The sequence below is a fragment of the Parathielavia appendiculata genome (genome assembly GCF_033297405.1).
Source record: "Parathielavia appendiculata strain CBS 731.68 unplaced genomic scaffold N657scaffold_1, whole genome shotgun sequence".
In the NCBI taxonomy this organism is placed as follows: Eukaryota; Fungi; Ascomycota; class Sordariomycetes; order Sordariales; family Chaetomiaceae; genus Parathielavia; species Parathielavia appendiculata.
In genome coordinates, this window is record NW_026944220.1 from 4,199,370 (window position 1) to 4,226,967 (window position 27,598).

General features: G+C 56.5%; 9 protein-coding genes across 9 annotated transcripts; 5 read left to right on the plus strand and 4 right to left on the minus strand.

Annotated features, from left to right (window-relative positions):
• The first annotated feature begins 557 nt into the window (after window positions 1-557).
• N657DRAFT_80941 (uncharacterized protein) lies at window positions 558-1,980 on the plus strand. The gene is made up of 4 exons (XM_062797548.1): window positions 558-623; window positions 687-1,041; window positions 1,094-1,159; window positions 1,220-1,980. Exons 2-4 carry the CDS (start codon window positions 896-898, stop codon window positions 1,812-1,814), a joined length of 807 nt encoding a protein of 268 aa, XP_062653297.1. The 5' UTR covers window positions 558-623; window positions 687-895; the 3' UTR covers window positions 1,815-1,980.
• Window positions 1,981-2,910: 930 nt separating this feature from the next.
• Window positions 2,911-5,051, plus strand: N657DRAFT_560957 (PLP-dependent transferase; the record flags this gene model as incomplete). The annotated part of the gene is made up of 4 exons (XM_062788022.1): window positions 2,911-3,231; window positions 3,368-3,401; window positions 3,475-4,715; window positions 4,797-5,051. The coding sequence occupies 4 exons, from the start codon at window positions 2,911-2,913 to the stop codon at window positions 5,049-5,051; spliced, it is 1,851 nt and encodes a 616-aa protein (XP_062653298.1).
• A 146-nt stretch (window positions 5,052-5,197) lies between these two features.
• N657DRAFT_81111 (cytochrome P450) lies at window positions 5,198-7,416 on the minus strand. The gene is made up of 4 exons (XM_062797549.1): window positions 7,341-7,416; window positions 6,950-7,239; window positions 5,878-6,883; window positions 5,198-5,795 (listed from the first exon to the last, which is right to left on the minus strand). The coding sequence occupies exons 2-4, from the start codon at window positions 7,131-7,133 to the stop codon at window positions 5,366-5,368; spliced, it is 1,620 nt and encodes a 539-aa protein (XP_062653299.1). The 5' UTR covers window positions 7,134-7,239; window positions 7,341-7,416; the 3' UTR covers window positions 5,198-5,365.
• Window positions 7,417-9,542: 2,126 nt separating this feature from the next.
• On the minus strand, window positions 9,543-11,452 carry N657DRAFT_652892 (glycoside hydrolase family 20 protein; the record flags this gene model as incomplete). The annotated part of the gene is made up of 2 exons (XM_062794346.1): window positions 9,543-9,971; window positions 10,052-11,452. 2 exons carry the CDS (start codon window positions 11,450-11,452, stop codon window positions 9,543-9,545), a joined length of 1,830 nt encoding a protein of 609 aa, XP_062653300.1.
• N657DRAFT_81244 (uncharacterized protein) lies at window positions 11,442-12,347 on the plus strand. Its single transcript, XM_062797550.1, has one exon. The coding sequence runs from the start codon at window positions 11,720-11,722 to the stop codon at window positions 12,224-12,226; it is 507 nt and encodes a 168-aa protein (XP_062653301.1). The 5' UTR covers window positions 11,442-11,719; the 3' UTR covers window positions 12,227-12,347.
• A 659-nt stretch (window positions 12,348-13,006) lies between these two features.
• On the plus strand, window positions 13,007-15,481 carry N657DRAFT_609941 (uncharacterized protein). Its single transcript, XM_062790309.1, has 2 exons — window positions 13,007-13,864; window positions 13,921-15,481. The coding sequence occupies exons 1-2, from the start codon at window positions 13,476-13,478 to the stop codon at window positions 15,077-15,079; spliced, it is 1,548 nt and encodes a 515-aa protein (XP_062653302.1). The 5' UTR covers window positions 13,007-13,475; the 3' UTR covers window positions 15,080-15,481.
• A 382-nt stretch (window positions 15,482-15,863) lies between these two features.
• N657DRAFT_563990 (uncharacterized protein) lies at window positions 15,864-18,084 on the plus strand (the record flags this gene model as incomplete). Its single annotated transcript, XM_062788252.1, has 3 exons — window positions 15,864-16,376; window positions 16,449-17,114; window positions 17,176-18,084. The coding sequence occupies 3 exons, from the start codon at window positions 15,864-15,866 to the stop codon at window positions 18,082-18,084; spliced, it is 2,088 nt and encodes a 695-aa protein (XP_062653303.1).
• Window positions 18,085-18,916: 832 nt separating this feature from the next.
• Window positions 18,917-22,528, minus strand: N657DRAFT_677135 (MED14-domain-containing protein; the record flags this gene model as incomplete). Its single annotated transcript, XM_062795960.1, has 3 exons — window positions 18,917-20,483; window positions 20,561-21,768; window positions 21,827-22,528. The coding sequence occupies 3 exons, from the start codon at window positions 22,526-22,528 to the stop codon at window positions 18,917-18,919; spliced, it is 3,477 nt and encodes a 1,158-aa protein (XP_062653304.1).
• A 1,738-nt stretch (window positions 22,529-24,266) lies between these two features.
• On the minus strand, window positions 24,267-26,536 carry N657DRAFT_640184 (glucose-6-phosphate dehydrogenase). Its single transcript, XM_062791921.1, has 6 exons — window positions 26,399-26,536; window positions 26,138-26,207; window positions 26,051-26,071; window positions 25,646-25,990; window positions 24,650-25,589; window positions 24,267-24,599 (listed from the first exon to the last, which is right to left on the minus strand). The coding sequence occupies exons 1-6, from the start codon at window positions 26,425-26,427 to the stop codon at window positions 24,484-24,486; spliced, it is 1,521 nt and encodes a 506-aa protein (XP_062653305.1). The 5' UTR covers window positions 26,428-26,536; the 3' UTR covers window positions 24,267-24,483.
• Between the last annotated feature and the right edge of the window lie 1,062 nt (window positions 26,537-27,598).

Here is a 27,598-nt window from a genome sequence, read left to right on the forward strand (position 1 = left end):
GCCAAAGTTTCCCGTGGGGTCCGGATTCAGGGAGTTGGCTGACCATGGCTCTCGGAAGGCTGGGGGGGGACCTTCTTGCCCCTAATGTACTAATGAACACGCAGGTTTTCCTTGCTTGGACAAATATCTTTTTCTCAGCTCCCGGGCACCATTGCCTTGTGATCGCAGAACCGCGAACAACCTGCCGGGAAATTGCACCTTCTCTTGTTCCACGCAATGCAGCTCGTCGGATCTAGACAATGTACGCGAGGCAAGGCGGACGAGGCTCGCAGTTCCCGCCATTCATGCATCAAAGCCCAAGGCAAACCAATTGGGCATCGAGCGGCTGCCTCTTTGGCGGCAGGGCTGACTGTTGGGCTTACGGCGCTCTCCAAGAATTCAACCAATCCAGCTGCGCATAGCTCTTGAGTCGCATACAGGGCGAACCATTGCGGACCATGCCAGGGCCATGGCGAACCGCTGCCCCCTACTCTTCAGATCTCGATGTATGCCAGTCCCCACACAATCTGGCTCGCGAGGGGAAAGAAATTGGAAAAAGGGACAAGCCACGCCAGTTCGAGGCGAGGTATCGGTTGTCTGCCAGTCAGCCTTTCCCCGCAGTTGACGGCGGCACTCTTGCCTTCGTGAGTGACACTGTCGCTATCAGAGGAATTCATCGACATCGGTTTACCGTACGGAGTGGGCAGGCAAGCAAGCCCTATTTACGCGGCATCCCCCCGCCTGTTTCTCTCTCTCTCTCTCTCTCTCAGAACACTTTACACGACTGATGCCTATCAAGACTTCCGCCCACGCAAATGTCCTCTTCCATTCATTAGCATACCTTGTCGTCAGCTAAGCGGGCGACGACGAAGTCAAGAGGAGCATTGCTTCCGACCTGTCCCAAAGACTACCCGCTATGGAGCGTCTTTCTTTCCACAGGCAGCAACAGCACAGGGACCAAGAGCTCCGACATGTCTTCAAGGTCATGGCCTGCGGCTGCATGATTGGCACTGGCATCCTGTTCCCTTTGGCGAATGTCGAAGGGTTCCAGTTTCGAGCCTTGTAACTAAACCGGGAGGTCAGCTTTTGAAGACGGACACTAACTCAAGACTAGAACGCTGTCAATATTTATAATAAGCGCCTTGGGCTTCCATGCCCTGTACCTTCAGCCCTTCATCAGGTAACAATGGCTCTGGGTCACTTTGGTCCTAGGTTCTCTGGTTTGTTGACCCGTATCTAGATTTGGCCCTTTTACCGCCGCCGCCGCTCTCTTCTTCCTACTCGTCGCCGTCGTGGGGGCCGGATCCTCCAGGACCGACCTTATTCCCTGGCTACCGCTCTTCATCGCCTCACTAAGCTTGATCACGGTTGCCATATACGAAATCTCACAGCATGTCGGGCCAGCGCCCCTTTCCTTTACGGCTGGGGAACCGCTTTCAGGAATTTCGATCGATACATTGAGTGAACGATCCAGCCGAACCATGTCTACTCAGCGTGGTGTCCAGACTTCGCTCGAGTCCAACCGAAACGATTCCCTCCTCTTCGCCCACCATGGGCCCCCGTCAAGGACCTCACATCGGACGGCCACTGATATCACCGACATCACACTATCCATTGTCGAAGGATATTGCCGACCGGAATGGGATCCCCAGACACGGAGTTACTTTTTGGGAAATGCTCTGCCAGAGCGGGAACCCCTAGGGAAATCATGTCAAAGGAGTCCAAGCCCAGGAAGACAAGAGAACCGTGATCTGGACATGGATTTGGACTCGGACCCTGGATCCCTGGAGTCAAGCCATCCTTTGCTCGGGCCTCAAGGAGGCCGGATGCCTTGAAATACTGCCATGGTGTATCCTCGCGGATTAAGACGCTCCTTCATTCAACATGGGGATGTTACGTCGACATGCCAACCGTTCATCTCATCTGCGTCTTTTTCTGTGATGGCCACGAACCCCAAGACGTGGATCAACAACATAGGTGCTGCTAGCTCCACGCGGATTTATACACCTGGCCATTGGCCAGCATGACATGCAGTATCATATCATAGCATACTTACCTATTACGTGACGGGTGTCCCTTCTGATCTAAGATATATAGAGAGGACCACGGAAGTCGCGCAGCAATTATCAAGTTCGGGAGGCTCGTTGAGCTACACTTATGACGGTAGATGGAGCGGTCTCATACGAGGACAACAAGCACAAGAAAAGGGGCGGTGCCGATGGGTCGACTCAAGGCTGAACTGCGGGAGCCATGGGCTTTGGAGGGATTCGCGGTTTCTAGAAGGTTCACTTTTCTCATCACCAGCAGAGGCACGGCGTCGACGCAGGAGCACAGGGGGGGTTCGGATACAGTGGAGGATTTCTTCCTCAAAACGATGTCGAGATGGGGTGCCCAATCCAAGCAGCGCAAAACGGGCGGCAAGACTTGGGTGCAGCTGTACAGTACGTTAGGGGAATGGGACACCGTCACGACACGCGAGTGCCATCTTCAAATCGATATCTGATATCTGGTAGGTATGGACCCAGATCTCTTCTCTCCACTCTGGAATTGGGGTTTCAGTCCTTGACAATCCAATCTCCCATATTACGTACAAAGGCGAATAGCGGTGTTAGTTGTGGTCACAAGGGCGTGCTGTTGGTGTCAATTCAGCGGGTTACCCACGGCTACTCTCGGGCCGAATCCCCGCCATCGGCCCCTTATCATACCCCGTGCAGAGAACCGTTGCACCTCCTCCTCTTCCACTATCAATTGGGGACTGTCTCAAATCTTTTGTTCCTTTGACTCAATAATTTGAAGAGGTTCGCTGAAGATCGATATCAATTCGCAGCTTCTGGTCGTCTCGCCCCGTTCATCCGTTCTGCACCGGGTGGATAGTCCAAACGGAATCGGTGTCTCCAATTGATCCACAGCTGCGTTTCCGCCCGGGCCGAAATGCGGACCGTTCTCCGGACCGGCGCTCTCCGGGACCTCCGGACATCCGCCTCTACCTCGCTCCACTCCAACTTCCGCAACCTCCGGGGCCGCACCACTTGCCGGCTGCCCGCTGTCTCATGTTACGGCTTCCACTCAAAATCCCAGGACTGTTCCGAGGCCCTCGGCACCGCAGCCCAGCTTCCCGAAGCCGAGCCCGTGCTTTCCGCGCCGCCCCGCGAGCGCATCACCATCGCTGATATCAAAGAACGTCGAGCCAAGGCCGGACGCTTGATCGCGCCGACGGCGTCTTACAGCGATGCCGATATGTTCAAAGCGCCTGTAAGCAAAGCCTTAGCCTTCACTCCGTGGCTTAACCCCCCCCCCCCCCCCAACCCAATGCTATTCGTGACGACTTTACCGTCACGTCAGGCTGGACATGCACAGCAGCTAAGCCATGCTATGTTGGATGTAACAGACTGTAGGCAAGCCGAAAGCCAAGCGCTGGGACCGTACGCTCCATTTTAGTTTTCTAACCCCCCCCTCCCTCCCTCCCTATGTCTTTCTCAACTGACAGCCTCCCAGACCACCTCACCAAAGAGTCCACCCTCCGTGAGCCCTGCAAGCTAAAGCAAGCCGCCAAACACCTCAAGCAGCCCGGCCTCATCTCTCTGGGTGGCGGGCTGCCGTGCCCAGAATACTTCCCCATCTCCTCACTCACTCTGCACATCCCGCGCCCGCCTCACTTCTCCGAAGCGGCAACGCTGGCCGACGGAGAGGACGTCACCATCGGCAAATACGACGCCTCCTCCTCACCACCACCACCGCCAAAACAGTCCTCACCTGAACCCCCACCACCATCACGACAACAAGTCCAACAACAGCCCGAATACGACCTCTCGATAGCGCTCAACTACGCCCAAGCCACAGGCTCGGCCCAAATGACGCGCTTCGTGACGGAGCACACGGAGCTCGTGCACGGGCCCATCCCCTACGCCGACTGGCGTGTGTGCCTGACGGTGGGCAGCACGTCCGCGCTCGAGCAGACGCTTCGCATGCTGTGCGACGGAGGAGGAGTCGCGTCGAGGCGGGACAGTCTGCTGACGGAGGAGTTCTCATTCAGCACCGCCCTAGAGACGGCCGCGCCGCTCGGGGTCGGCGTCGTGGGCGTCCGGATGGATGAGCAGGGCCTGCTGCCGGGGGACATGGAGCGGATACTGGACTGTTGGGAGCCCGGGCTGAGGGGGGGGAGGAGGAAGCCGCATGTCTTGTATACCGTGCCGAGCGGGCAGAATCCGACGGGGGCGACGCAGGGGGAGCAGAGGAGGAGGGAAATTTATGAGGTCGCTCGGAGGCATGATGTGTTTATTGTGGAAGATGAGCCGTATTATTACCTGCAAATGCCAGATAAGGGTAATGGTAAGGGGGAGGGGAGGGGGGTGGCGACGACCGGGGACGTGGAGGAGTTTTTGGAGGGCTTGATCCCGAGTTATCTGAGTATGGATGTGGATGGTCGGGTGTTAAGGATGGATTCGTTTTCCAAGGTGGTTGTGCCGGGCTCGAGGCTGGGGTGGGTTACTGCGTCGGAGCAGATCATCGAAAGGTTCATTCGCCATGCCGAGGTTGCGAACCAGGGGCCGAGCGGGTTTTCGCAGGTGATTCTGCATAAGCTGCTCGACGAGAGATGGGGACATGAGGGGTATCTGAGGTGGCTGATGAACTTGAGGATGGAGTATGCCAAGCGGAGGGATGTCATGGTGGAGGCGTGCGACGAGTTTTTGCCGAGGGAGCTGGTCACCTGGAATACGCCGCAGGCCGGCATGTTTGTGAGTGGATCTGCTTGTTTACTTGCCCCCCTTTTTTTTTTTTTTTTTTTTTTTTTTTTGATGTGCTGACGCGAGCAACAGCACTGGCTGAAGGTCAACCATGAACTGCATCCGCACGCTTCGACCAAGAGCATCCTCGAGATGGAGGAGGAGATATTCAACAGCTGCATTTCCAGGGGAGTGCTCGTCGCCCGTGGGTCCTGGTTCCGCGCCGAGCAGGACAGACCTCCGCCCGGCCTGTACTTCCGGGCCACATTTGCGGCGGCCACGCCAGAGAACATGAGGGAGGCTATTAGACGACTTGGCGAGGCCATCAGGGAGAGCTATCAGATCTGATCGGAGTCAGGTACCTGAGAAGGCGCTGATGAACTTTCGGAACGCCTATCCCATGGCTTTTGTTAGACCAGGAGCAACGGCTTCCTTCAGCAGGAAAATAGGAAGACAGCGCTCATATAAGCTGCCTAGCGTTTGGATCTTCGCCATAATGAGAGAGATTAGACAAGCAACAAATGATCGTTCGGGAGGCCTTAAAACGTCACGATCTGCCAAATCAAATTGCGCCCTCCCGTAAAGCACCATCACCCGAAAGCAGCAACAGGATGTTCATGAGACCTTGGAATATCGCTCGCTCCCTTCGCAATCCCAGGTCTTCATGTTTTTTTGGCCAGCCAAAAACCAACCTTGACTCCATCCCCGGGCTGCAGCACGATCTCGGCCCTCAATTTTGGGTTCCCACCATCGATCTCGCCCATGTAACTGTCGACCCGCTCGTACTGCTGGAAGAGCCGGGTCAGGACGTAGGCCATCTCGGTCAGGGCGAACTGCCGGCCGATGCAGATGCGCGGCCCACCGTTGAAGGGAATGTACTGCCAGGGCTTGGGCTGCCACGCGGCCCAGCGTTCTGGCGAGAAAACGTTGACGGGGGCGAAGGTGGCGCTCGGCGGCGGGTACAAGTCTTCCCGGCGCTGCATCACCAGGGTCGAGTAGGCGACGGGCGTGTCCTTCAGGAGCTTGACCGGCTGGGCGCCGTCCCGGCCGCCGCCGCGGGGGAGGGTGGTGTCTGTTAGGGCGAGGCGGACGCTGCAGTGGTTATTAGTCAGGCAAAGTTAGTTAGTACCTTACCTTCGGTTGTGGTTGGTGGGTAGGGGGACGATAGACGCACTTGAAGGGAACAACTGGGTACAGCCGCAGGGTCTCGTTCATGACATTCTGCAGGTACTTCATGCTCTTGAGGTCGTCGTAGGTCGGCGGCCTCGTGGAGCCGACGACGGCTAGGATCTCGGCGCGCAGCTTGGCGAGCACCTCCGGGTGGCGGGCCAGCTCGTAGACGGTCCACGACAGGGTGCAGGCGGTGGTGTCGCGCCCCGCCAGCAGCACGGCAATCAGCTGGTCGCGGAGGGTCTGGCGGTTGCGCGTGTATGCGGCAAGGGCGTGCAGGAAGGTGTAGTCGGCGTCGCTCTTGGACTTGCTGGCCAGCTCGTCCGGGCTGAGACGCAGGGCGCGCTCGATGAAGAGATCGATAAAGTCGTTGATGATTTTCATGCCCTTGTTGAAGCTGCTGCGCGGCACGAGCAGGCTCATGCTCTGAGTGCGCGAGATGAGGCTCTGAACTCGCTGCACCTCGGCGAAGGCGTCGGCGAACTCTTGACGGGGGTTGCTCAGCGACTTGACGTCGTGGCCCAGGAGGAAGTCGGTGGCTGAGTCGAGCGTGAAGCGGAAGAACAGGTCGCTGATGTCGACGGGCTTCCCGTTGCCGGCCTCGACATCGACGGGCTGGTTCTCGCCGTCCAGGGCGCCTCCGTTGGCAATGGCGCGGAACAGGGTCTGCATGTGGCTCTCAAAGACGTGCAGATCGCTGACACGGTCCTTGATGAACTGGGGGCGGATGAGTTGGCGGCTGGACTGCCAGAGCTGGCCGTCGGTGGTGAAGATGCTGTCGCCGAGAAAGGCCTTCCAATCCTCGTGGAAGGGCACCCCCTTGCCGTAGTCGCCAAACTGGGTGGCCAGCAAGGCCTTGATGTTCTCGGGGTCGGCAGTGAAGATGATGCGCGAGCCAACAATGTGGCACTCGGCTGTGTGAGACCCAAGCTGGGCAAACATGTTGCGCCACAGCTCCAAGTTCGTGTGTTTCATGGTCGCCCGGATGGTCACGTAGAGATAGTCAAACCCTGGGGTTGTAAGTGGTATGTTATATCAGCCGCCACTTGAGTTAGAAGTAGATATGGTTAACGAACCGAAGGGGGGCATGACCGACGGCACTCTGGCGGCTCTTGCACCGGGCATCCGAGCCAACCTGATCTCATCCAGTGCCGTCCTCACCACGACAGCTATGATAGCATAGCCGATGAGCAGGCCTGGCAAGATGGCCACGGCCGACTTGACCGAGACATAGTCCGAGATAGAAACTGTGAAGCTCATGGTGGACCGCTTGTGGTTGCCCGGGCCGCTATGAGGCCTCGCCTGGAAAGAGAAGGGGTCGGGAGGATAGAAGTCGGGTGCTTGCGGAGGTGGTGGGCGAGTAAACCTATACAGAGCCCTGTGGCCCGGACGTTGAACAGACGGACAACCCAGGGCGGGCAGTGAGCAAGTAGGGGGCGCTGCAGAGCAAGGACATGAGACACGTACCAGACGCCTTGTAGCGGGTGGTCTACATGTACGGAGTATGTACGTCTCGTCGGGTGGCCTCCGTTCTCTTTATGATTCTGCTCCCTAGAGCTTTGCCACAACAGGGTGAACAGTTTCTCGGCGTGAAATCGTATATGGGCCCAGGGAGATATGGCAGGGAAGGGCGTGACTTACACCAAGTTCAGCAGGGAATCATGCAAGAAGTCGGCTGGGCGGAGAAAAGGGAACACCGAGACTCCGAGGCCATGTTCTCAAGCCCTTTACCGGGTCCAACGAGTACTCATGGAGCGAGGTACTCTACTTGTGCGGTACGGCTCGTGAATTTCCCGCATCGTTTACGAGGATGGGAACCGTGCCATGTCTTGCGTGCCATGTCTTTCGTGCCGAGATGGCATCGCCCAGCTATTGTCACACTACCGTGGGCTCAGTCGATCGGGAATTCTCACACTCGTATTTCAACCAGCAGAACCTCGAGCATGAGGCAGCTAGGCACATCGATTGAAGATTGTGTCGAGAATTCACTCATCCTTTGGGAGATACGCTGTCTGGATCATAAGCAGGGCCATTTCTAAATCGTCAAAGAGCTTACGGTGCCTGGACATCAAGCTCGTTACAGACTCCCGCGAGGCAATGTTCACCATCTGCGGACGACCGGGACTTTGATAGCCTTGTGCTTTACGGGGAAGTGCGGCAGCCAACGCTCGGCACCCTCATCGTAATACCGACCGAATAATGTTAGCAGGTACACACGCGAATCACAGAGTCAGCGGTATAGTCAGCTGCGAAATCAATAGGAACTCAGCAAGCAAAGAATTCTGCCTGGTCGTAATATACGGATGCGTATATCGTGTCGTATATCCGTAATGCTGAGAGGAATTAAGTTGGCGAGGCAGAGCGACGGTTTTGTACGACAATCGTACGGATAGTTGGGTCTCGCTGGCCTGGCCTAGGCGCTGTAAGTTACCTACCCTCCATACTCCGTACGGACGTATCTTATGGATAGTACATACAGTAGTTAACCGGGAATAGTCCCAGAAAACTTATAGGAGCTTTCAAAGAACAGGCTTAACAAAGTCAAATGACGTATCGTGGCTCAACTCGGCCAGCTTGAAGCGAGCGACCTCATCAAACGGTTTCCCGCTCCCCAGCTCAGGGGCTGCATGTACTCTGGTGGTACTGTATGTTCTTGCACTTGTACTCCGGACGTACTCCGTAGAGTTCAGTGGTATCGAGAGCGATGCCAACCTTTTCCTCCCTGGTGACGGCCTTCCGCGGAACCCGTCCGCGACACACTCTACCGTTGATTCGACGGTTAGCTCTGACGGCGAGCGACCATCATGGAAATCCCGAGGCTTCTCTCTCGCTTCTGCGTCTGCTTCTGCTTCTGCTCTTTGAAACCGTTGCCCACCTATTGAGATGCGGGGAAGCGGGGCTCTCTGCAGCCTGTTTTCTCTCAATTTGGATACACACCTTCTGGAGATCATGACACAAGATTCGAGGAATCGAGCCTCACGCCATTACCCCTTCACATGTGTGGCGGACACATGCAGGTCAACAACATCTTGTGTGGCCTACTTCTCTGTAACAAAGGAGCGAATATTCAAGCTGCAACGGGCATGCTGTCCAGCCAATCTACCGGTTTTCCTGCATATGCATACATAAGGCTGTGCCGACGCTCAAAACGGGATCGGCCGAGTTCTCTTCGGGCTGGGACAGTCTACGGCCGGCGGACGGGCGCTTATTTAGAACCGCACGGCATGTCACGGAGAGTAAGAAACACAGTACCACGGCGAGCCGGCGACCCCGCCTTGCTGGGATTACCTCGTTTGCAGGAGATGCAAAGAGATATCGCCATCCTGCCCGGGATATTTCTGTTTCACAAGGTCCTCACCACGTGCCAAGAACCTGGAACAGTAAAGAATACAGTGTATGCATTACTAGCGGACAGGACACATTGGCGTTAGGCTCTGGAGTGAGCCGATCACAGGCACAAGTCCGGTAAGGAAGTACAGATACCACGCCGGTTACGACCCGAACAAACTCCCCCGAGACACAGCCATGCGGGCCGATTCCGAAAACCCTTTCGGAACCACTCCGACGAATCATTCTGGTGACGTACCCCTAAGAGATCATCCCCCAATGCTTAAACCAGCGCCGGCAACAAAATGGCAATATGAAACCCCCCAATTTGCAGCACTCTTCTCACGCAGGGTATTCACACTCCTCGGGACTTCCCTGGGTACAAAACGTCATCTGGACAGGCGAGCTCCTGACGCCCCTCAGGACCATCCTCTCGCGGAACTCGTTCAGCCTCGGCGCGGCGTCCATCTGGCTCCTGTTCTGCCCCGTCTGGGAGTCAATCCGCCCGGACCAGAGCACCTCGCCCGCGGCGCTGGCCCGCGGCCAGAGCAGCGTGTCCAGGTTGGCCGCGTCGATGGTCTCGCTCCAGACGGCCACCTCGCCGCCGAGCACGAGTGCGGCCTCGTTGGCCGTCAGGTTGGCCGTCGGATCGTGCGAGTAAATGAGCCGCCAGTTCTTGGCCGGGTTGCACCAGTCGTTGAAGGGGTAGCCGAGCTGGAAGGCCGCGCCGTTGGCCCAGTTGAGCCATTGGCCCCGGCCGCAATCGAGGTACTACCAAACAGTGCGCATTAGCGGTTGTGTTCCACGAAACCTTGAGAGGGTATTGCGAGACTTAGAAGTGAGTGGCCTACCCAGAAATTGTAGTTGCTGTCAATGACCTTGAAGCCCTTGCCCGTCAGCGTCTTGACCGAGTTGCCTCCCAGCCACGACTGCACGACCGTGTCCGGAGCCATGGTGACGTTCCACTCGAGCGGGATTTCCTCCCAGACGATGGGCGTCAGCCCGGCCTCCCTCACGCGCGCGTGCTGCAAATCGATGAACTTTTGCAGCAGCGGCTGCAACACCTCGGACGAGTTGGACCGGATGCCCTCGTCGAGCATCGAGTCGTTCTTGTTGAGCTCGTCGCCGCCCGTGTGAAAGTAGGCCGTATAGGGGGCCAGCCGCGGCAGCAGGTCGTCAAACAGTTTCTCGAGGAACGCGTCCACCGCCGTGTTGTTGAGTTTGAAGGCCCCGCAGGGAGGCTGCGCGCACCACCAGTAGTACGGCTGCAAGTTGTAGGCCACGATGAGCTCTGGGTGTGAGAGCGACACCACGCCGATGTGGCCCGGCATGTCGATCTCAAAGTAGACCTCAACGCCGCGCGCAACTCCGTACTTTTGAATGTTGTCGATGTCGGCGGGGGAGTAGGTCTGGCTCGGATGATAGGCGCCCTTTTCCGAGACCTCGGGCATCGACGGGAGCACGAGCGGCCACGACTGCGAGTCGGTGACGTGCACGTGCAGCCGGTTCATCTTGTTCCATGCCATGGCGTCGATGGTCCGCAGAATGTCCGATACGGGGAAGAAGTGGCGGGCCGTGTCCAGCATGACGCCGCGGTGCTGGAACTTGGGCGCATCCTGGATTGAGACGGGCGCGTAGGGCGTGTACCAGAAGGTGCCGGCCGAGTGCTGGTAGAAGAGCTGGGTGAAGGTCTCGAGGCCGCGGAGCACGCCGATGGACGAGACTGCCGCCAGCTTAACGTCGCCCTCGGTGCTCACCGTGAGGTTGTACGACTCGTCCACCTCGCCGGCCAGGGGCTTGAAGGTGCTTGGCTGGTCCTCGCTCGTCTGGGTGATTTGCAGCGTCTTGAGCCAGTTCTGGCCCTTCGAGAGGTCGGGCTCCCACTGGGTATTCGGCTTGTGCAGCTTCCAGGGAACGAACTGGCTGTTGAAGATGCCGGCTAGCGCCCGGGACACGCCCGCCTGAACGACCTCCTTGCTGGTCAACTGGTAGGGCACATATCCGTACGTGTACGGAATCTGTTGGTACACAAAATGTTCAGTATTCAATCCCTCCTCGAGGCATACATGATGAGGGGACTCAGAAGGGGAAAACCAGCATACGAATGCGCCGTTATATGTGACCTCAATGTTTTGGTGCAGGTACAGGACCGAGCTGCCGTTGGTGAAGCTCTGGGGTGCCGGCCAGATGGCGGCAACAGGTTGGAGGGCGATTAGGGAGAGAGAGAGACAAGAAACTAGTGGTGGATACATTTTGACGTCTGATTCATGACGTGTTGTGTTGTGTAGGCGAGGAGGCAAGGAAAAGGTTGCTCGGCTATGAGGAGCGACTGGAATGTTTATAGGTTGCTTGAAATGCTCATTCAGGTATGGATATAATGAGACAGGTGAGTCGGTTCGTTGGTTGGGGCAACCCAATCGAAAAAACCACTCTTTGCTACCGTTGCACAGGTTGGTTGCAGCCCGAGAACGGATAACCATAAATATGACCACGTCTGTTTGTTGGTGTGTGATGACGGGATGGGACGGGAGATACTGCGTGGCGGTTTGCCGGTGTTAGCAGGCTGTGACCTCCCGTGTGGTGTCGCGGGCTGCGGGATGCGAGATGCGGGGAGCACACGATCTATCCGAGGCTGGATACAGTACAGATCAGCTGCTGGTCGGGCTCCTTTTGCGCCGCTGATTGCTCGCGAGGAGAGTGAGGGAGAAGGCGCTGATCGATTTCAATTGCAAGCCTGCTCCTGCCTTGTAAATCTGGGAACGGCGCAACGTTACACGCCCATGCTACCCCAGTCGACTTACATTTACACTGGCGATGCGCGGAGAACCATGCCTGTTCGGAGTTCAACAAGCCACATCTGGGAATGGTCTTCAAGCTCTATATTCTTTTGGAGAAGACGAGTGTGCATATTTGCCTCGCATTTATCGCGTCCTATCCTCCGGCATGGCGGCGCCCGTATGCAGTGGCTGTTGCTGTCATGGATCCTTGTAGACATGGAGATCGTCGGCGGATCATTTGTGTTATAATCCGTGGTAGCCGAGACAAGAACATAACGCATGGTTGATGGGCGTCACAGCCACCCGCCCAGCCCTTTAGACTATGTTAAGGTATCCGTTGGGCTGAAGGACACGGGCTTGAAACTGTGAGTCGACAACACGACGACTTAACAAAGCTGCTGCACTGGAATTTGGCAAGCCCCTATACAAACGGACACATATCCAACGGCATGAAACTGCGGACCCGCTTCGACCAATTGGACATGGGAAACAATGGCGAGGGCGATTGAAGGTTGCAATCTGCATGCCGAGAGGATTGGGAAATCTTTGTTGTTGAAGCAACTTGAATGTGCTGCATTGAAATTGGTGTCGACAACTCCTGGAGAGGAAGGTGTGAAGCGGTGCAATGGAACCAACCAAAATCAATGCTATGACAGCTTGAATCTCCTCGCTAGGGGCCTCGTGGTATCAGCGACCCTACCTTAAGGTACCATGTGTGCAATCATTACCTGGCTGATGGACTCCTGGTCTTCTTGCGCTGCACACATGTCGAGCAGGCCGACGTTGACGTGCATGATGAGGTCTGGGTCTTGAAATATGCACTCGGGATCGTATGCAGTCCAGCAGCTGCCGACACCTGGTCTCTCGGATCGGAGCATTGAGCCAGAAATAAGAGCAGTCCTGCGATGCAAAGTATTGAGTACTGCCCAGTTACGGTAAATGGAAAAGTGCTTGGTCGCATGGAAGATGAGAAAACTCGACTCCTGATGACTGAGCATTGTGAGCAATGAGCAGGCGGGTATTTAGGTTGAATCCAGATGCGCCACAGCCAGTGCTTTGCATGTTCCATCACGTGATAGTCCGCCACTAGAAGCTTCAAGCAGCAGCACCAGCCACTCGAACCGTTTCTGGTGAAAGTCGGAACATTGCTTTGGTTTTGGCGCGGTTCGGCTCCACGACTCCAATCTTAAAACTTCACCATCACGCAAACCTGCCACCACCTTGCTTCACAACATCATCCGCAGTGCACGGCCGTATCCTCTCTACATCGAATCATTGCGATACCGTTCATCGAATCTTTGACCTTGGGTAGCTCGCGTGCCCAGATTGTCGCCACAGTTGCCTCTCGACAATCAACAAAGCCTTGCTTGCTCTGCCGATTCTCCAGCCAGATCCCGCTCGAGCGCCAACCCCGAATCTCACTTCTCCTGGCGGAATACATCCCGCAGGACTCTATTTCGACGACATCAAGACAATTCTGTCGACCCCAACCGCAATCATGTCGGTCGAGGTTGCGCTCGGCACACCCCTCGCCGAGGCCCTTAACATGGCAATCCAGGGCAAGATCGCGGAGCTGGAATGGGCCGGTCCGGGCACCGAAGGCTCTGCGATGTCAGAGTACTTTCTCCTCATGTTGGCCAACGGAAAGACAGAATCCGAGATTGCCGCTGAGATCGCTGGCGACCTGCTGGGACTCGGCCCCGATGACAAAACAGCCCCCGCCTTCGCACATTGGCTGTTCGAACAGGTTCGCGCCCTCAGCGCCCAACTAGGCTCCGCGCCAGCACAGTCTGGTGATGCCATGCTTGGGCCCAGGGACGACCCGATGGATGGCGCCTTTGACACCAACATGGATACGTCGGATGCACCCGCTGCCGCCCTGAATGCGTAAGTTTATTCAGTACTTCGTTCCACTGGATTCCTGGAGGACTAACAAACAATAGGCCAACTGGACCTAAGGCGATGCGAAATGGCAACGTCCGCGGGGGCCGAGAAAAGCGCATCATGGGTCAGATCAACCGTGCTTTGGATCGGACACAGGACTCGGTTCTGCACCGTGTGCGTAACCAGTCGGGTAACGAGAGAATTGGGAGGGGCCCACCAGCTGGTCCGAGGATGGGTGTGGGCAGACAGCCGCGGATCGGCAATGCGCGCGCTACTAACATCGCTGCCGGCCTAGCGAGCATGGGCGGCATCCCCCCTGGCCCGGCGGCCATGAACGGAATGGGGCCAATGAACCCAATGAACGGCGCCGGCTACGTGGCTCCGGATATCCTCGCCATGATGGAGCAACAGAACCAGGTGCTCCAGCAAATGCAACAGCAACTCCTGATGCAACAACAACAGCAGCAGAACGGCATGGGGCATCGCGGTGGCTTTGCCCGTGGCAAGCATCAATACGACCGGGGCGGCAGGGGCGGCCAATTCCGACGCGGGGTCACTCACCACCAGCACAACGGCCACGCCGAGCAGCAACAAGCGCAACCCTCGGAAGCAGGCCAGTCGGAGGTGGCCTCGCAGGGCGACGTCGAGATGGGAGGAGCTAAGCGCGAGCCGCCAAACCCCGAAGAGACGGTCTGCCGGTTCAACCTGCGGTGTCAAAATAAGGACTGCAAGTTTGCCCACCAGTCCCCGGCCGCACCACCCGGCGTCACCGTCGACGTCAAGGACGTGTGCAGCTTTGGCGCGGCCTGCAAGAACCGAAAGTGCGTCGGGCGACACCCGTCGCCGGCAACCAAGGCGGCGCACCAAAGCGAACAGGATTGCAAGTTCTTTCCCAACTGTGCGAACCCGCATTGCCCGTTCCGGCACCCCGCCATGCCGCCCTGCCGCAACGGGGGCGAGTGCAAGGTTCCCAACTGCAAGTACACGCACATTAAGACGCCCTGCAAGTATCACCCATGCACCAACCGTAGCTGCCCCTTTTTACACGAGGAAGGCCAGCGCGGCACCTTCCAAGATAAGGTGTGGACGGCCGACGATGGGTCAAAGGAGCATGTCAGTGAGAGGAAGTTTGTCAACGAGGGGGCTCAGGAGGATCTCATCCTCCCTGGCTCGGGCGAGCATCAGTCGGATGCGGATGTTGCTGAGGTGGTCATCTAGGTGTAGACTCGAGGTTGAGTTTGCATTGGATTGCAGAAAAATGGCCGGTGGCTTTGGTATGTGTGGATATTGCCGACCGAAGGGGACTGAAGGGAACATCACGAGAGTCTGGACACCTGCTGGGTGGGAAAGGAAACGAACACAGGGGACAAAATTCCTTCAAGGACATGGACACAGGTGGCATGTGACAAGTTTGCTACAGGGATGGGGTTATTACTGTACTAGTATATCATCATCGCGGCGTTGACGGGGCAAGAAGCCATTGGGATTATGGGCAGGGGTCTTGATTTCCTCTTAGACGGGGCTATTTTATATGTTTGATTACAGCGGAGAGGGGGCAGCGGTATCCGTATACCAGGCCACCGCACGAGCAAAGAATACAGAATGAAGTCGCTCGCTCTCATACTTTTTTTTTGAGACCTTCGATCTGTGTCAGTGTCAATGATCTGTGCCATGAAGCTTTCCACCGTGTTCGCTGTGCTCTTGCGTACTCAGGCTCCAGTATGTACAGCTGATATATGCATAGTGCTTGTTGTCGAGTCGGAGTATCTGTCTTCTTTCTTGACTTTCACGTTATTCATTGCCTCTTCCATTTCTCTCCAAACCTCATGTAGCTCTGCAGAGCCAGGGTTAGGGTACAAGCTGGTTCGTTTCCATCGCGTTTGCGCTCGACCCGAGTGGACATCAACCTCGATCAACCACGCCATCGCCAGAGCCGCAACGAGCCATTGTTGCGCTCACCGGACTTCCAATGCGGGATGCCGTCATTAAAGCACTACTCGATATGTACATTACCAGTCCGCGCTGCGTAGCGCGCATTCGAAGCAGCTATGGCGCCGGTCAGAGCACTTCGCGGACATGGCATCGATTCTTGGCTTCGCAAGGCACTCGACTTACACGAAGCCAGCACCATCTCTCGGCAGCATCGCCGACAACACGGCCTGCACAACGAGGATCGGTCGTTACCATCCCGCCGGTATGCAAATACCAGAGTAGCAGACACTACATAGCTGTCTCCAAGACGCAGTCCCCGCGCAACATCGCCGTCATCGGCGGCGGACTGACGGGGCTCACCACAGCGTGGTACCTTACACGCCTGCTGCCTAAGGCCAAAATAACCATCTTCGATGCCCGGGAGAATTTGGGCGGCTGGATAGACACAGTCAAACATGAGGTTGAAACCCCCGACGGCAGGAAAGGCACTGTGCTCTTCGAGCGCGCCGCCCGCATGGTCAAGCCCCAACCTTCCGCGCCAACGAAGGTCCCGAAATGGGACGACCTGGTGTTTTATGACCTGGTGCGTCTTGTCTGGAATATTAGGCTGGCTGTGGACTGTTGCTGACTGCTAGTGCCCCTTCGGTTCGTCCAGGTCACGAAGCTCAACCTCACCGATCAACTTATGTCCTCGAAACAGGCTGACGAGACTGTCCTCGGGTTCATCTACTACCCCGACCACCTAGTCCCGATCCCCATCGTGTTCATAAAGCCCTTCATCGACCCCATAGGCACCCTCAAGTCGCTTGCCAATCTCGCATCGGCTCTGACCGAGCCCGTGTTTCGAGACTTCATCCCTGCCATCATCAGCATCTTTCGAACCAAGGACCCATATCGGATGGACATGTTCAAAGGGCGAACAGATATGTCCGTGGGGGACTACTTTGCTTCCCGCTTTGGCGGCCCGGGCTTGGTGGATAAGGTCCTCTCAGCTGTGATTCACGGCGTCACCGGCGGGGACGTGTGGAAAATGAGCATGGGGAGCGGCGGCCTGGCGGACCAGCTCGTGCCCCGCGACGGCTTGCCCATCACCAAAACCCCAGTACGGATGGCCGACTATGAAATGATGGTACAGTTGGCCGCGGACAAGGCCGTGTTCAATCTAGCCTCGAAGCACCTCGAGTCGGGTGCTCTCTGGTTTCGGGACGGCTTCAGCACGCTTGGTAATGCGCTCGCCAAGGCACTGAAAGCCAACCCCAACGTCACTGTCAAGTCGAACGAACCCGTCACGGAAATTAGGTACATCGATAGCCTTGACCAGGTCTCTGTATGCACTCCATCGCCCCTCATAAGCACTCACCTCTAAACGCATAGCTGACCAGCCCTTTTTCACCCAGGTCTCCTCCAAATCCGGTACGCAACGCTACGACAAAGTAGTCTCAACCATCTACGCCAAGTGCCTCCATGAGATCGCCACCCCCAAGCTCCCCTCCCTCGCATCCTCTGAAGCCGTCACTATCATGCTCGTCAACCTCTGGTACCCCGTCCCACACGCCAACTTCCCCCACAACGGCTTCGGCTACCTCATCCCGCAAGCTACCCCCTACTCCCAAAACCCAGAGTGTTTACTGGGCGTGATCTTCGACTCGGACCGCGAATTCCCCCTCCCCACGCCCACCAACCCCAAGCCCACCAACCGCGGCGCCGACACGCTCCAGGGCACCAAACTCACCGTCATGATGGGCGGCCACTACTGGGACTCGCTACCTCCAACTTCCCTCCCGACGCCCCAGGAAGCGATCGAGCAAGCCAAGCGCGCCGTCGCCCGCCACCTGAAATTTTCTCCGGAACTCTCCGACGCCGCCCACGGCAGCGCCAAGCTCTGCACCGACTGCATCCCGCAACATCTCGTCGGCCACGCGGCGCGCATGCGCGCCGCCCACGGCGAGCTCGAGTGGGGCTTCAAGGGCCGGCTGGCCGTCGCCGGCCAGTCGTACCAGAGCCCCGGCGTGCTGAGCATGCTGCGCGCGGGCAGGGACGTGGCGATGCAGATTGCCGGGCGGCAGGTCATCAGTAGGCAGCGCGCGGACGGTGATGGGGACGCCGGCGGTCACGGTGGAGGGGAGATAGAGATGGCACCGTGGACGGTCGGGGATACCGGGCTCGAAAGGTTCACTAGGCCGCCTGTGATCCAGGCCATGGAGAAGGCGTTATTGCCGTTAAGGTATAACAGTGGGGCGATTGTGGACGAGAGCGGCTGTGTCGTTCCGAGGGTTGGGGGGGCTGGGTAGAGGGGGAGGGGTTGAGGTAAGGTGGGTTTCATTGTGTGTATGTACCGTGTACTAGATCATATTCTTATTGCGAGGCCCGGATGGAACATGGGCCGTGTAATATCTTGGTCTGTCTGGCTGTCACATAAAGAGGTAGGATTGTCCCTTATGGAACTTGGAGAAAGTGTGTTTATTTAGACCAAGGCATGCCATGCCTACCACACGTAATCGGCGAAGGATAAACTACGAGCACTATCTGAACGCAGACGGAACCTCCAAATATGTAAGGCTTAATCATCGTCCACATCCTCATTGTTTTGTGCTGGTATCAATCATTATGCTCCAGACCTGTGCCAGGCCAACCCCAGAGTCCCTGCACATATGGTATGGCCCCTCCATGCGACCCATTCTACTGCCCCCTTTCGTTCCCTTTTGCCGACCGGTTCAGAAACACAATCAATCCCCATCCGAACCGGAGCCAGAAATAAATACACCACACACTTCAATGCCAGCCACAGCCTTTGAAGTCGGTAAAAAGAAACGACCATGTGGCAATGAATAGGCGGGAAACAGTGGACCGCCACCCGACGCTCAGCGGTCCCTTTCATCCTTCTTCATCGTCTCAGTCGGGGACAACTCCTTTCCCTTGGTGGTCCACCCAAACTCTTAAAAACCCCTCAAAAGGTTCTTGAATTCCCATTAAGCCCAGCAATTCTGACTCTTTCTCATCTTGCCCGCCTTAGCCGGTTTAAATACCATCGTTCATCGTCCGACCAAACCCCTCCTGTCTGCCAGCAGGGTGGATAGTACCAGAGGAGTTGAGATCGCCGTCCGCTAACCGGCGCGTTGTGTCTTAATCGATCACCACCACGGGCGTGTTGTTCTTGGCTATGCCAGTCCGCTGCTGTTGTTGCTGCTGCTGAACCTGTGGCTGGCCCTGCGGGTGCATGCTCGCCTGTGGCAGGCAAGGCGTTTGTTGTTGCTGTTGTTGATACGCTTGTTGAGAGGCGAATCTGGCGGGCTGAGGGCCGCCTCCGGGTGGCGCGACAGGTTGATGGTGCTCCGCGGGCTGCTGCTGCTGCTGCTGGGCCGCGGATAATGCTTGAGAAAGTTGGTGGGGTTGAGCAGCAGCCAGGGAAGGCGGGGGTGTGCCGGCGAGGGATTGGATAGTCTCGCCGATGAGGGCAATCAGGTTCTCAATGCCGCCGTCCCACGACGCCAAGGCGCCGTTCATTAGACCTTTGAACCCCTGTCCGTCGACTGACCAGACGCGCTCCTTCAGGACCTTGTTGAACTCGTCATTTTCGTTGGTGGCATTGGCGTCCGTCATCGGCCGGTAGACATGCCAGACGAGGTTGCCTTCCCTGTCACGGGGCTTGATGTCGAGGTGCATGCGCCGGCCCTTAGCCCCGGAGAGCGCGAATCGGATCGTCACCCAGTCCATCGATTTATGGAAGGTGTAGCAGGCGCCTTGCTCCTTGGCTAGCACGGAATCCCACGAGCTTTCCAGCCGTTCTAGTGCTCGGAAGAGAGGGAGCGTGAGGAACAACCACCCAGGTATCGTCCTGAGCTTAGGCGAATTCGCGAAGGCCTGCAGATAGTCTTTGACGCGCAGGTGCGGATTGCCCTCCTCGAGAATGACGTCCACACCTTGGTCCTTGGCGAGGTTCAGCCGCAATCTCCATGTCTGCTGCTTTTCCTGGCTGGGCGCGGAGAGCTGATCAGGCGGTAAACTTCCGTGGGTGCCATCCCCGTATGTGAATACTATCTCACGGAGAGTAACCCTCTCGGGCATCACCCGCTTGCCAGCTCGGGCGAGACCGTCGACAATACCGACCAGCCGATTGAGTGCCAGCATACGAGCCCGAAGTAAGGGGACAGCCCCGGAGCCGGCGTCAGGCCGGAACCGCAGGGTAAATTGACCCAGTTCATGGTCGTAGAACACATCGCGATCGAGCTTGCGCTCGAGCAGCACGAATCGGGCACGGTTCGTGACAGCGACCTTCGCCTCAACCAACACCCTCTGTCGTGCCGGTTGCTTCTGAAGCGAGCCGGCATCGGCTATCAGGTCGGCAAATTCATGACCGAGGATGGGTGCAGGTCCTTTATAGACGAGCGGGATGAACTGCGTCGCCCATGGTGACGGGGATATGTCATCCGGGGCAGATTGGGACGCCAACATGTCCGGTGATCGCACGTAAGTCGTCAAATCTCGAGAGTCGCGGGATTTCCCGAAACCATATCGAGTGCGTTGCTGATGGAGCCCACGGAGATCGTCAATGTGAGCCATGATGCTGGTTGTGTGCTTGGTGAGTTCTGGAAACCATGAGTTTTCCGGAAAGCGAGGATCGCTTGGTGTCATGGGCAGCTGCGTGAAGGTAGTTATGCGCGGCCCCGAGAATCCTCGTCCCTCGGCCGACCTTGAAGACGCGACGCGTTAGAACACAAAACATGACGCACAGGACATGACGCAAATGGAGTGTCACAATGCACTTACACCTCAACCAACCACCAGCCATCCCCACCAAGGCTTAAGCTCATCATGGCGAACCACTGCGGACGCCAGCGGGTGTTTCTGACCCATATCGCGTGAAATGGTTCTCGGGTGGACGAAGAGGGTGAGTAAACAACGCTCTTCACCTCATCCGAGGGGACGGGGGCCTGTGGAAGGACGACCCAAATAGCAGGCTTCGGCAACATTCTCAGGCGCCGTGCCGTGTAAGACCACCTGATTTGCTCCAAGAGGTTCGCACCCTCATGCGCGGGATTTCGCAGAGAGTTAAACCTTTGCGCCCAGTCACGCCCGGTGGGGGTTTGCTCGTGAAAATAGAAATTGCCCATCCACGTCCCAACTCCAAGGGTGGCATCGTGCTTGCCGAGAAGTTGCATTGTGAGCGCGGAGCTCGTGTCTGGTTGATCCGCAATCCGAAGGGCTATTGTGCCCTGGCGTTGGGTGAACCGGGGTTTGCCTAGGAGCGCGTTGTACATTGACCCAAGGAGGTATTCAACGTGCCTGGAAATCACCGTTGTCAGCACCTTCTCGGTTGAGATGGTGTCGACGTCGAACGGGATTGAGATGTCCTTGGCCTCCTTGCCCTCGCGGAACCATTGTAGCATGATATGGCTCGGAGTGCCCGGGTCATGGAGCCCTTCTGGAGCCTTGCCGCTGTGAACTCCGAGCAAGATCCAGCTTGGAGTGCCCCGGGAGAGTGGACTCTGGGCCCAGTACTGAATGGACATCGCCCTGTCCAATCTCTCCACCTTCAGTGTCTGGACCCATAACCCAGTGCGGGTAAGCTCAACAGCCTGACGATAAAACTCTCCGATTTTGGCCGTGAGGGTCAGCTCGTGGAGGTACTTGTAGCAACCGGGTAACCCTTCCGTTTGGAGAACCGTGTTGACTTGGGCTTCGATGAACGCCCGAGCATGCTCCGAGACCTCGGCAGGTGCGGGGGTAAAGATCGGCCGGTAGTCCAGAAACCAGAATTGCGAGTCAAAATCCTCGTCGGATATGGTCAAATCCACCTCGAACTCGCCGGGGACGGTGAAGGTAACCCGGCCATTCTCAACCTTGTACTGCCTCCATGGCTGTGGGATCCGCTCATACTCGTGCAGCTGCAGTCTCATATGCAGGGTCACCTCGATTTCATTGAGCCAGTGCAACTTCTCTTGCGTTGTCAATGGAGGTTTGAGTAGGTAGCCGAACTGGGGCAATGCTTGTCAGCACACAAACTGGTAGAAACACGGGGGTTCTACAACATACGTCTGGCATCCAATGGACGGAGCCACTGGTGAGCACTTCCAGGGCGGTCTTGAGATCCGGACTTGGAACCTTGGCAAAGGCCAACTCTTGCTTGACCCTGACCAACTCCCAAAAAGTCTTGTTGTACAGCTCCAACTTATCAGCAAGATGCGTCCTTAGGTCGATGAGTTTGCCAACCTCGTCGGCATTCTTGGCCCATTCTGTGATGACCAAAGCCTTGACCCATCTTGAATGCAAGTCCTGGATGAAGTTCAAGACCATGGTTTTCTTGTCTAGGCTCTCGGGAGAGGTGTCCTCAGGCACATGTCCGCCGGCATTGGCAGAGCCCTTAACGGCGCCATTGACACCACTGTTGCCATTGGAAAACGACTCTGGCAAGGGCTTCGATGCTAGGTTGAGAATGAGCTCCTGAAGCTTTGCATGTGAGAACTGGGCAAGTCTGCTCAAAAGTAGGCTAAGCGGCAAAGAATCAGCCGTGATGTGCTGAAGTTCGTCTGGAAGTTCCTCCATCTCGGTGTTCTGCAGCGTGTGCAGGTTGCTCCCAGGATTGCTGTAATCACGTACGACGGCCGCTCCATTGTCGGCACCCTTGTTATCCGGCGAGTGGGTTCGCTGAGTAGACACAGGTTCTTCTTTGACACCGTTTACGAGTGAAGCTTGGGCCTTGTCGGAATGTAGTCTATTGTGAATGCCGTTGTCCATGCTGAAACCGCCTTCGGCTTCACGCCACAAGGGCCTCTATCCGTGCAGAGCTGACGACCAGTATGCCGACCAGCTAAGCTGACGCAATGAGCTGCCGGTGAGACAATTCGTGAAGCGTAGTGCTGCGTCCAAAGCGAATGAATTGGGTATCGTGTCGATCTGAGGAGGAAGGAAGAAGTTCCAGAGGCCAGCGGAGCGGTCGGTTTCGGTGTTGGAATCGTCACTGGCCCTGCAGTTGAAACGAGAGTTATCGAACGGGGCGAGACAGTCGCTATTTTGGCGGTTGCAATGGCGGACCGTGCGGAGAACAGAAGAGTGTCAAGCGAAGCGAGTGTGAGCGGCCCTCGGCTTCCATGCGGCGCATCGGTCACTACGTGAGGTGAGGGTAATCGGTCGTTCGCTTTCTGAGGGTAGTAGAGTTCCGCGAGAGGCGAGGGAAAAGGGCGCTAGACTTAGGTCAGAGGAAGGCAGAGACCCGCACCCCAAAAGATGGATGTCGGTGTGACTTCCAACTCCCAACCCCCTCAGTCGCGCAGCGTCATCGGCGCGCTTTGCACTCCCAGGCAATTCTCGCCAGTGGAGGTTTCGGTTCAGAAGCAAAGCGCAGGGCAAGGAATGCGATCGCCCATCACTTCCGAGTCCGACTGTGCGCCGCGCGTAGTATCTGAAGTTGTTCCGCTGGCTCAGTCGGTGAATTCCGCGTTGAGAGAGGGCAGATGATCGATCACGAAGTGGTTCCGCGCCGTTTTACCTCTTGCCGATGGTTTGTTCGATGCTGGTCGTCAGGATGGTAACAAGCGCAGATTCGGTCGCTGGACCGGACAATAGGTATCGGGCGAGCAGTTCGCCGTTGTATCGGTGATGCTGTTCCGTTCTCGTGGTTGGTCGCGGTCGGTGTGGTCGCGGTTGTGAGGTGTTGATGCGTTTCGAGGCGACACACATGGGCACCCCAAAGAAACGGAATGCACAGCGACTGATGAAAGAAGGTGTGGGGCCGCTTGGACGAACTGGGGTGGAGGGTGCCGTAATAATCAGGCACGACGTGTAAGATCGAATGTCGGGCCAAAAGAAGATCTTCCGCGTTCGATCGGGCGTCGGGTTGGCATAATACGGTAACTTGACTGGAATACCAGCCGCATTTCACAAAGGAACCAAACCTTCCAGGTTGTTAAGGTGCACCGTGCCATCGACGTTTGGTACCGCAGTAATTCCGTTCTGCGCGACGGATTAATTTCTCTGTCCATCACATTTGCTCTCCTTTCCCGCTCCTTTAAGCCCTTGATGTATATAGAAAGATGGTTCGCATTGCGTTACTACCCCACCAAAAGAAAAAAGGGCCTTAGAGTATCTTGAGCATTCAACCTAGTTGGAGCCGCATCTCTGGCGCACGGAAGACATCATGGGCGGTTGCCTCCCGAACCTTCCGTACTCCTGATAAGAGGTGTACGGCTACGGAGTACAGGTCGTCTATCGGCACCCTACGTCATTCACACCCTGCCGAACTCGGACTTGATCCTTGTCCAGGCATCTATAGACCAATACCAAATGAACCTTTGGAGAAGAAACTGACATTTGCTATGTCTTCAAGGCAGTGAAGATGTTCAAACGCACAGTTGCCCATGCTGGATACCATTGGGAAGCGAGTAATCCTCATTTCCTGCAAGGCTTGTGGGCTAGCACCACTGGTACCAATGAAATGAAAACACAGCTCCCACCAAGATCCGACTGCCACCCCATTTTTTCCCGTGTTGCCCGCCTTGCTTCGTTTGAGTGTCCTAAGTCTAACCTTGTCGTATCATGTCATAAAACACAGTCGTCTCTAACAACCGACCGAGCCGTGCTGGCATGTGCCGTGATCGGGTTTGGTGATTCGCTCAGCTGCGTCAACAATCATCGTTTCAACTACTGTTCGACTCGTCGTTTGCAGATTCCTCCGCCAAGCACCAACAAGCGACTCACAACTTGTTGCCCGCCGCAGCCGACGTTGTTGGCCATTGGTATCCGGCAGCATCGCTGAACTTGTAGCCGTAGGAGGAGGTGAAGTCGTCGAGAACAGCGGGTCCCCGGGAGCCTGGGACAAGTCAGTTTCTGCAGACACGGTCGACTTATGTTTTTGCTTACCGTAGGGATACTCCATGGGGATGATCTCCTTGTTGTCGTCCAAGTAGTGGAGCAGGGGGGTGAAGATCCTCCAGCTCGCGTCGAGTTCATCGTCCCTCACGAAGTTGGAGTGGTCGCCCTTCAGGCAATCGAGGATCAGCGATTCGTACGCCTCGGGGATCTTCAAGTCCGAGAATCGCCTCCGATACGTGAGATCGAGCTCTGTGACCACCGTCTGCATTGTCAGACCCGGGAGCTTGGAGTTCATCTTGATGTAGACACTTTCGTTCGGCTGGATGCGCATCACTAGCTCGTTCCGCGGGATGTCCTTAAAGATCCCAGAGGTGACGTCCTTGAACTGGACGCGGATCTCGGTCTTCTGCTCGTTGAGCGCCTTGCCCGCCTTCATAATGAAAGGGACGCCGTCCCACCGCTCGTTTTTGATGTACGCGACGAGGGCGCAGAATGTCGGGCACCGTGAGTCTTTAGGAACAGTGTCGTCCTCCTTGTAGGACGGCTTGCTTCCGTCGAGCGACTTCCCGTACTGCCCGATGATGACATTCTTGGGCTCGATCGCGGAGATCGCGCGAAGGACTCGCACTTTCTCGTCGCGAATGTCCTCGGCAGAGAAGGAGATGGGCCTCTCCATGGCGAGCAGTGTCAGGACCTGAAGTAGATGATTCTGCATGACATCGCGAATGATGCCAAACTCGTCAAAGTACCCGCCGCGCCCTTCGGTACCGAAGGGCTCCTTGAAGGTGATCTGCACATTGTCGATGTGGTGCCTGTTCCAGGTGGCCCCCAAAAAAGAGTTGCCGAATCGCAGAATAAGAATATTCTTGACCATTTCCTTGCCCAGGTAGTGGTCAATGCGGAAAATCTCCTCCTCCTTCCAATCGGGCTCAAGCGACTTCTGGAGCTCCCGGGAGCTAGCCAGGTCCTTGCCGAAGGGTTTCTCGACCTGCCGCCGCGTCAGTCACTGCAGCAACAGGGAACAGCCAGCGATAGCCGACATACGATGACGCGAGCAATGCCCTTCGTAGGGTAGCAACACTTCTTGAGGTGTTGCGACACGATGGTGAAAACGCTTGGGGGGAGGGCCATGTAGAACAGCCTGTTGGTCTCTTGCCTGCCCTGCTCCAAGTCCTCTAGGTGCTTGTTGAGCTGCTGGAACGACTCGTCCTTGTCATACTGGCCGGACACGTATGTGCACAGATTGCAGAAGTCCTCTAGCTGCTGCTCGATGTCCTTCGTGGGCGTCTTGATGTACGATCTGATGCGACGAATGAACTCGTCGTGGTCCATCTTTGTCCGCGCATAGCCGACGATCTTGATATCCTTGGGTAGGAACTGGTTGCGGTACTACCAGAGGTTCAGTCACTTGATCCCTCGAGTTTCGGGAAGGCAACGCTGCAGACTCACGAGTCCAAAGAGAGCCGGAAACTGCAAAGGTCAGTCAATTGACACTTCGCGTCTGGGGTATATGCTTTTCTGTCATGGCTTGCATACCGTTTTCTTCTTGGCTAGATCGCCAGAGGCACCGAGCACAACAATGACAGTGTTCTCCTTGAGCTCGATGCTGGGAAACAGTCAGCATCAATGCCAAACCCACGCTCGTCGCAACCCATTGTCTATCGCACAGAGCATCTTGTGGCTTGCTGCGGCCAGGGACGCCAAAATTGTGCCTCGACACGATCGGGCTGAGCTATCCCAGCTGGCCAGGGCAGCTCCACCGAAAGTGTGTCATGAATGGCGGGCCTTGAGACTCACGCTCCCGAGTTATGCAGATTGGAGGCCATCTTGTCGGGTGGCTTTGACCTGGGCAGGTGTCTACTCGGCACTGGCGTAGTATCAAGGTAGAACCGTTTCGCGTGTTAGGAAGCTGGTGAGAAGGGTTGGGGTGCGTCGACAAGATGGTGGATGGAAAGTGATCGGAGTCCGACCCAGTTTCGGGGTTAATGGTTATTTCAACCGGTAGGGGCGATGAGTGATGCGGCAGAAGAAAGACTGGAGCTGTGACGAGGGGCAGTCCAGCTTACTCATGGACCCCGCCTTTAGGTATTACCGGTCATGTTCACCCACTGTGCTCTTTCTATGACGCCCCGAGTCCCGACGTCTCCGGATAAGGTAACACAAACCGCCCTCACTAGATTTGTGACCAGATGGCCGTCGCATTGGGGTCACGGCCTCGTCTACAATAGCATTCAAAAAGAATGATTCTTGACGGTTGTGGTGTAGCGCATCATTGCCTTCTCTCTCCCAGCTTTAGTTTTGCAGTTCTCTCATCGGCTCGATGCAAGCTTGAATGGATGTGTTGATATGACCGTACGATACGGTTCAGGTGCATCCCAGCTTGGAAAGTGCTTGCACATACGCCGCAACATCCGAAGCTTCTCTTCCCAGCTGCAAGGCACCTACAGGCCGGGCCTACGTCCGGGTTAGCAGCCATAAACTTGAGAAGAGAATTGCGATCAAGCACCAATCTGATCTTGCCTCTGATATGTCGCACGTTTTGTAGCATCAATGTTTGGAAAAACGCCCGAGTCGGTACATCAACTTTGTCGGCTCAATGCAGCCCGTGCGGGGCATCTGCATCTCTGGTGGGATGGTGGGGCAGCAGCAGCCAATACTCATCAGGTTTGGGTTCGATGAGCTGCACGCTTAGTTACCGTCCAAAGACTCCATTCCTCTTGGTTTACCCCGTGGGTCGCCCTCCCGCACTTTGGCGACGAGCTTTGTTGTCCACGGAGAAATTACCACACTGTTTCGTCTCGACGCCGGATTACTTCATTACAGGCAAAAGCGGCACATTGTGGAAGACTTGACAGAAGCGTTGAGATGCCAGGGTGATCCCACCGGCAGAATACTAAGGTGCGCTTGACCCCCCACGCTGCCTCTTGTACGATGGCTTCATTCGGCGTATTGAGAGCGCGAATTTGGAGTCAAACCTACGAATAAAAGCTCTCGCGA